We start from the raw sequence: 7,765 nt of genomic DNA on the forward strand, positions 1-7,765 counted from the left end.
GGCCAGGGCTTGGCCTAAGTTCTCTCTCTGAGAGGGTGTGCTGACTAGCTAGTCCCTGTGCCCACATTATTAACTCCATTGGAACTGGTTTGGTGGGTTTTTGTTTTTGTTTTTTTAATTTTTGGTTTCCAAGAAATGAATGACCAATACTTTGGATCCTTTTTTAATACACCACGCATAATGTATCAAAACTGAATTAGACACTGACAATAGATAATCTGCCTAGTCCTACATTTGATAGAGTACAAGTATCAATAAAATCATGCCTCCAAAGAAATTCATGGTTTTGTTTCATTCAATATTAATAACAACTACTTTCAATCCATGAGGAATTGATTTTTATTGTTGGTTTGAATAGATGTCATGGTAGATTTTCACAAATGGATATCCAAATGACCTAGCAACATTTATGACAAACACTCTCTCTTCCTGAAATACTCCATGGTACCACCACATACCAAATCTCATGGTATTGGAGACTCAAGAATCAAAATTCAATCCATTGCTCAGTAGTCACCTCCAATTAAACCAACCATACACTATGGTTTTCCAGATGGCAACTGGACCACAGCAACTGGTTTGCCTGCAGATGCTCTGAATGATACCAAGCCCTAATGAACCTGGATATTTCTGATTAATCCCAAAGCTTGCAAGATACATTCAGGCATCTCACGATGGAAGAATGACATTTACTCTTAGCTTGCTCTCTCTGAAGAACCTGAAAACATCACCTAAGACCCATCCAATAGTTTATTATATTCAGGAGAACGATAAAAGCTTGGCAAAACTCAAGCAATAAGCACATGGGAGGTACTTTTATGGGATGGTCAGAAGGCTTCACAGCAGAGAACAGATCATATGGCATCAATTCCAAAAACATTGCATGGTAGGACATGGAAGGGAAACAGATACAGGAAGAGGCGATAGACAAACGGTCCAATATATGTTGGGTTACAGGGTCAGGATCACCACCACCTTTGGGGAAGGTGGTGAAGAAGGGAAACGTGCTGAAGAAGGGTTATCTTCACTGGGGTGAAAAAACGGGAGTGTTGGTGAATTTGCAAAGCTATGAAAGCAGAAATCTCTTCATTGGTCTTCTTTCCAAGACAAGCCTTAACCTGTAGCAGGACACACAGTTATGAAAGAGTTTTAAATGGATATTTTTCAGCTCTTTCTTTCAAAGTCCCACCCCTTCTCCCTTAATCTTTTGACTTTGGAGAATGACTATTCTCTAACCTCTGATGTGCATAACTCTGCCCACAGGAACATCTATTGCCCATTCTCCAAACAAGAGTGACTGAACAGGCCACATTTTACCATCCAACACCATTTTACCATTTTAGTGCCTCCAACAGCTCCTCCTCGATTGAAGAAGCTAAAACAGCCATTGGACTCCCTGGCATTTGCTTTGTGAAATGAGAGTATGCTGACGTCAAAGGAGCCGTCTTTGGAAATACTACCAACCAGACAGCCTGTGTTAGGACACCTAAGCCAGGAAGTCTCCGAGTCTTGCAGCTGACTTTCCTAGATAACTGGATCTTGTATTTTAATGTGAAACAACGGTGTTCAGCACTAGAGATCATTTCCAAGATTTAATTTATGGTCTAGGTGCACATTATGTAAAGGGATGAGGATTTACAGAGATCGGTTTTCCATTCAACAATTCATACACATTTCGTTTCATGTTATGACTGCAATCTCCACGATGTAACATCACCTATCCTATATCTTTTCTGTATTTCCTGTTTCGATTCCTCTTCTTTTCCTAAACCTTTTGAACTTTGTCTTTGGGTAAATGTTGCCTTTTGATCTGAAATGGCTGATTATTCTAAGGTGTGCATACCTCCCTAGACTTACTGTCCCTCTCAAAGACCTCGCTCTTACTTGGCTGAAACTTGAACCCTGGGGGTGGGGGCGGGAGATGGAGGGTGAGCTCATTTCCAGATGTGAAGAGTGACTAGTGGCTCTCAGGGGTTCCACCAGCCTCCCTCCACCCAGCGAGCCTGGTCATTTTTATGATTTTAATGTTTGTTCCACATTTTTCTCCTACTGTATCCAGGCCCCTCTAATAGGATCTCTCTCTGAGCAGTTGATGGTGGTCGTCAGACCCCATCCAGTTCATCTGGCCCGAGTCCTGTAGACTGATGTTCACGTGGTCTATTAGTCTACTGGGCTAAATAGTTCTAGAGCCTTCAATTTTCTTCAGTCTTTTTGCCTCTGTTTCAGGAGAAACCAACTGTTGCATCTTAAATGACTGCTCAAAGCCTTTATGACCTCAGCTGCTTCTCACCAAAGTAGGATGCAGAACATTGTCTTTGTTCACTATGCCATCTGACCTTGGTGTCCCTCTGAGACCCTGTTCTTGAGCCCCCAGGCTCAGCAACTCATTCTCTTAAGTTGTTTGGTTATGTCTAAGATATTATTTTTCCATCTGTATGCTTCACCACATTCATGACTATATTTTCTCAAAGGTAAGTTCACAGATACAAATATCATCTGCTGAACCTATTCATGGGTATCCTCCCCCTCTCCCTCCCATTGGACTCTGTCCGTTTTCCCTAAAGGCATCATATGTTCTTTTCCCCACTGTTTCCCCCTCACCCGGAGAACTCCATATACTTCTTCCTAGCACCATACAAACCCACCTCCAGGTGCTTCACAGAGGCCCACGAGGGCGTTCAACAGCATTGCCTTTGCGGACACCCTTGATGATGAAGATGGTACCAACAATGATGCCCACCAGACCCACGACCAGGCCTAGAATGCACACCACGTTTTCTGTTGTCTCTGGGAAAGGGGTTGGCACTTCAAACTCTACGGATAAAAAAAAAAGAAATCACAGATCATGAACAGTGGTGGGTGGTCGCACTTAGTAGCAAATACAAATGACTTAGTAAAGAGACTAGTTTTTAATAATTAAAGAAGAGGAAATTAGAATGAGAGCGTGAAGGAATTGCTGACTAGATAGTAGGAACAGGTGGTTGATTAAAGAAGACAAGGAATTTGGATTATATCGAATGGTATAAAGCAGTTGGGGAATACTGATTCCCAAGGGACCAGACAAGCACATCAGCTGAAACAAGGGAGCTAAGGATGGTTCATACCCCAGTGCTTGAGAATCGGCTTGTCAAGACCCAAGTGGTCCACCTGGCAGTCATAGTAGTCCTCTGCTGAGGGCAGGAAGGGGAGATAGAAGAACTTGCGGAACAGGTGGTCGTCCCTGGGCAGGAAGACTGTCTCGGACACTCCTGTGGTGACAGGTACTCCATTTTTAAGCCAGGTGACTTTGAGCACCGGTGGGGTGAATTTGTCAACAAAACAGATGAGGACGTTGGGTTGTTCCGCTTCCACAACGTCGTGCAAAAGCACAGTCACTTCTGGAGGTACTGGGGGAGCAAGCACATGACAGAAATTAGGTTTCTATGTGGAGACTTATTTCTTCTCCTCCCTCACTGAATTGTGGTTCAATCTATGCTAAAAGACAGTTGGAATCGTGCCCTGAGGATCTACTCAATGGTCTCAGATACTTATCTCTGACACGCTCAACTTGAAACTTGCTTGTCAACCAGTATTGAAATGTAAGGTATCCAGGAACCTTATAATTAGCCCTTCCAACATGGATTCAGGGTAGTGACTTGTCTGAGGGGCTGGGAAGGATAAAGGCAAGAGAGGCACACATCAAAGAAGAAGCCAACCCCTTGGGTCTGTGGCATGGTCATTTTGGTCTTCCCTATGCTGTTTGTTTTTATTGTTGTTGCTAGTTTCCATGGTCAATTCCAACTCACGGAGACCCCATGTAGCACCATGGGGGAAAGTCAGTCCCAATTCTGGGAGACAAAGAGCTGCAGCATTTATTTAAAAGTTACAAATTCCCTCTTCTACGAGAGCAATAGAGAGAGGTACCATTGACGATGGAAGCGTTGTTGGAGCGTTTCTTCATGATGTCCAGGTTGGCTTTGTCCACAGCTATATTGGCCAAGGCACCTTGAGCCTCAAAGCTGGCAAACTGTTCAAACTCTTTAAGCCTCCAGACGGTCTCCTTCTTGCCCATATCCACGTGGAAAATCTCGTCACCATCAAAGTCAAACATAAACTCGCCTGATTGGTCAGGGCTCTGGTAGAACTCGGCCTGGATGATCACATGATCCGCTGAAAAGCCAAGAGAAGGAGTTAGGATGGGAGTCAGGAAATAGGGGCGAAGAAGAACGCAGGATATAAGAGTGCCTATGGGCAGGCGGTGGTGGAGTGGAATAGGGCACAGTGAATGGAGGAATGATGGGTGCTAGGAATGATTTTGGAAAGATGAGGTCTGAGTGAGGAATATACTGGTTAAGCAGTGCTGGAGAGGAGCTGAAAGGGGACAGTTAGAGAAGGTGGATTGAAGATGATGAGTGATAAAAAAAAGCCCAGGGTTTGGTGAAGCTGTTGTTTATGTTACTAGTTGAGAAAGAAAAAATATTTACGATATCCAGCAGACATTGTCAAGAGATCAATGTTTCCTCATTCTTTTACTGATGTTTTGAAAACATTCACAGGTCAGTGTGAAGGCCATATCTTTCATTGCACTCTAAGAAGAGGGGGAATCTGTTTTCTTTAGAAAGAGGGAAATGCTGTTTAAAAGTTTGAGTTCTGAAACATTCCTCTAGTTCTGTAATGCTTCCTCTCCTGTCTCCCCCATTATGATCCCAGTTCCATCTTACAAATCCAGCGAGACCAGAGCATGCACACTGGTACAGATAAGAGCTCTCAACATATGGAATCCAGGACAGATAACCCCTCAGGAAGTAATGGGAGTAGTGATACCATGAGTGTAGAGATAAGGTTGGGGAGAAGGTGGAACTGATCGCAATGATGCATGTATAACACCCTCCTCCCTCCAGGGGGATGAACAACAGAAGGGATACAATGGGCAGTGTAAGATATGAAAATAGTAATTTATAATTTATCAAGGGTTCACGAGGGTGAGAGGGCGGGAGGGCGGGCAGGGAGAAAAAAAAAAGCTGATGCCAAGGGCTTAAGTAGAAAGAAAATATTTTGAAAAGGATGATGGCAACATATGTACAAATGTAGTTGATACAATGGATGTGTGGATTGTTATAAGAGCTGTAAGAGCCCCCAATAAAATGATTTATTAAAAAAATAAAGCAAAAGAAAATAGATCATACCTAATACATTTTGGAGGAATATCACAAAACAACTAGTTCATGTAATACAAGTGAAAGGTAAATAAATTATTTGTAAATGAAAATAAGATCAAGTTCTGAAATATAGAATCAAGCCAAAGCTCAAATTATTGTTCAGCAAGCTTGAACTTCTTCTACCTATTTATGTGTAGTTTTCTCATTGCAATTCTGTTATAGGCTTGCTTCCCCTATAGGTTTGTTTTGGAGGTTAGATGAGAAAATAAAATGATTTACAACGTTCTCTCAGGTTTATAGCATGCACTGTTCAGTGTCTAGGGTCCCAGCTTGTTTTGTCTTTATGAAAAATATAACCGGAATCTGGAATGTTCAGAAATTTAAGACGGTTTCGTGAGGTAGATATACCAGGGAGTTGCTGTGGAGTCAGCTGGTTTGTTTTAATTTTTTTTTTTTACTGTATGCATCTTAATTACTTTGCTTCCTCATTTCTAAAAAAGAAAGTTAAGATTGACACCTTGTGGAGCACTCACTTACCCAGATCAACACAAACACAACCGCACACATACCTCTATAGGAAGGATTACACTTGGATTGACCGCAGTCATGCACTTTTGTATTTTATTGCTCTTCAGATTAGGATTATCCTTCTGAGAATAGTATATTCTAGCGGTTATACATTGGACTACAATCTGCAAAGTAAGCAGTCCCGAACCACCAGCTGCTCCTCGGGAGGCAGGCGGAGCTTTCTCCTCCCATAAAGAGTTTCACCCTGCCCTATCCGCTTGCTATGAGTCAGAATAGACTCGACGGCAGTACGTTTGGGGTTTTGTAATGTTCTATTATAGCCGATACAGAGAAAATCCATACCCAGGAAAATTAAATGGAAAATGAAGCATCAAAGGGAAATGGGAACCTAGTACTGAAGAGCATGTATGCTCTATGTTATGTACATGCGATCAGAATTGTTTTCTACTTTGTCTTCAGAGACAAGCAAGATAACTTAAAGTCTGACTATCTATTAATAAACCTGGGGAGTCAATTTACATTTGCACTTCTAAATTTGAGCACACACACACACACACACACACACACACAAATAATCTAACTTCCCTTTCCAACCTAAGAGATGAGTCCTTGCCTTTTCAGGTGAACATGTTTGGCTATGACACTGGGCAATGGACACTATAATCGTCTTCTTGGGTAGACGAAGTGTGTGACTCAGTATGTGCTACTTTGCACATGTCCAGTACACATGCCACTGTCTGCCGGGTCAGGCTGGATAAAGAACGTGTTCACAAAAGCACTAAGGTGTGCTCTGGGGATGGCCGAAAAAAGTATTACACTCCTCATTTCGAACTAATCTTTCTACTCTCTGGGAAATATAATTCTATAGCAGTGACCTCGATTCGCTGGAAAGCCCATTACCCCCATTATCGGAAGGAGTAAATTCTAAGCCATTGACATCCGTCCTCCTCTACGCCCGCGCTCCCTCGGGTAGGGAGGTTGCTGCTCCTTGAGGGCTTTCCTTCCCAGTCGTGACCTTCATTGCATACACTGTCTGTGCTCACCATCATGACAGAATTCACGTGCAAACCCCCCCAAAACAGCTACTGTAGAAACAACCCCCCCAAAGCAATTACTAGCAAGTGCATTGCAAGCAGTGTAATGGCACAAGTGTATGTGCCAGACTAGAACTGTTTCCCGTGGGGCTCCCAGGGTGAGGGCCTTTTGGAAGTAGATTGCCAGGCCCTTCTTCCAAGGTGCCTCTGAATGGTCTCAAACCACCAGCAACTTTTCAGGGAGTAGCTGAGTGCTTAACCACTTGTTCCACCAGGGGGTCTTGCCAGAAACAACTACCATATATTCAGGCACCAACTGTGAAGTCAGTCTGGATGAAGACCGTCTTCCCAATCACGCCAGTGCGAAGACCTTCTCACACATTATCTCACCTAATCCTCACAAAAACGTTTCATTTTTGTTAATTTTCCTCAAAGAGGAGTGCAAGTCCCAAGCGATAATTTGACCAGAAGTATCAGAACATATTTTTTTTCAAGTTTGACATAAATAAAATTCAGCAGTATTTTCCTATATGCCACCCAGTCTTGTTCGGAAAGACTAAATTGAATTGACTTCATGTTGTGGAGAGAGCACACCTCCAAATGGCAGTAGGTTATCCTTTTAAATTTCGGCCCACATAATACATACATCTCACACTTTGCTTTTGCTCGAAAGATAGACTTGCAAATGCCCACAGCTTCGTTCTCCAACGATCTCACAGCCTTTCATTTGGGTTCTCACAGCACCTACCTTTGATGGCCCACGATTTCGGAAGGTTCATCAGGACAGCCAGGATGAAAACTCCTAGCACCAGCGCTCCACTCTGGAGGGTCATTGTCTTCACTGGCACTGGGGTAGAAGTCAGTGGAGCTCAAGAGTGAGGCAGAAGAGTAAAGAACAAAAGAAAGGAGACTTGGGGGTATAACAGCATCAAGCACAATTAAGATTGAGCTCAGTTGAGTTGCAGCCAATCAGAAAAATCTTGTGAGATGACACATTCGTTGCCAAGGAAAGATTTGGTGTAAAAGGCCCAAGAAAGGAGTCGTGTTTAGATCATTAGATACAGA

The 7,765-nt window shown here is 42.9% G+C and overlaps 1 protein-coding gene across 1 annotated transcript; it reads right to left on the reverse strand.

Moving 5' to 3' along the window:
• Positions 1-321: 321 nt before the first annotated feature.
• On the reverse strand, positions 322-7,598 carry LOC101655267 (mamu class II histocompatibility antigen, DR alpha chain-like). The gene is made up of 5 exons (XM_004710730.3): positions 7,449-7,598; positions 3,904-4,149; positions 3,105-3,386; positions 2,646-2,814; positions 322-1,118 (listed from the first exon to the last, which is right to left on the reverse strand). Exons 1-4 carry the CDS (start codon positions 7,531-7,533, stop codon positions 2,657-2,659), a joined length of 771 nt encoding a protein of 256 aa, XP_004710787.1. The 5' UTR covers positions 7,534-7,598; the 3' UTR covers positions 322-1,118; positions 2,646-2,656.
• Positions 7,599-7,765: the final 167 nt, after the last annotated feature.

Source organism: Echinops telfairi, unplaced genomic scaffold (genome assembly GCF_000313985.2).
Source record: "Echinops telfairi isolate 266 unplaced genomic scaffold, ASM31398v2 ScPeMD7_3533;HRSCAF=4204_1, whole genome shotgun sequence".
In the NCBI taxonomy this organism is placed as follows: domain Eukaryota; kingdom Metazoa; phylum Chordata; class Mammalia; order Afrosoricida; family Tenrecidae; genus Echinops; species Echinops telfairi.

Bases quoted from the DNA above. Each gene is read 5' to 3' on its own strand.
- LOC101655267 (XM_004710730.3), bottom strand. From the start codon at position 7,533: ATGACCCTCCAGAGTGGAGCGCTGGTGCTAGGAGTTTTCATCCTGGCT. The intron at 4,150-7,448 runs GTAGGTGCTGTG...TTGGCTTTTCAG, and splicing joins GAAATCGTGGGCCATCAAAG to CGGATCATGTGATCATCCAG. The intron at 2,815-3,104 runs GTATGAACCATC...TTTTATCCGTAG, and splicing joins GCCGATTCTCAAGCACTGGG to AGTTTGAAGTGCCAACCCCT.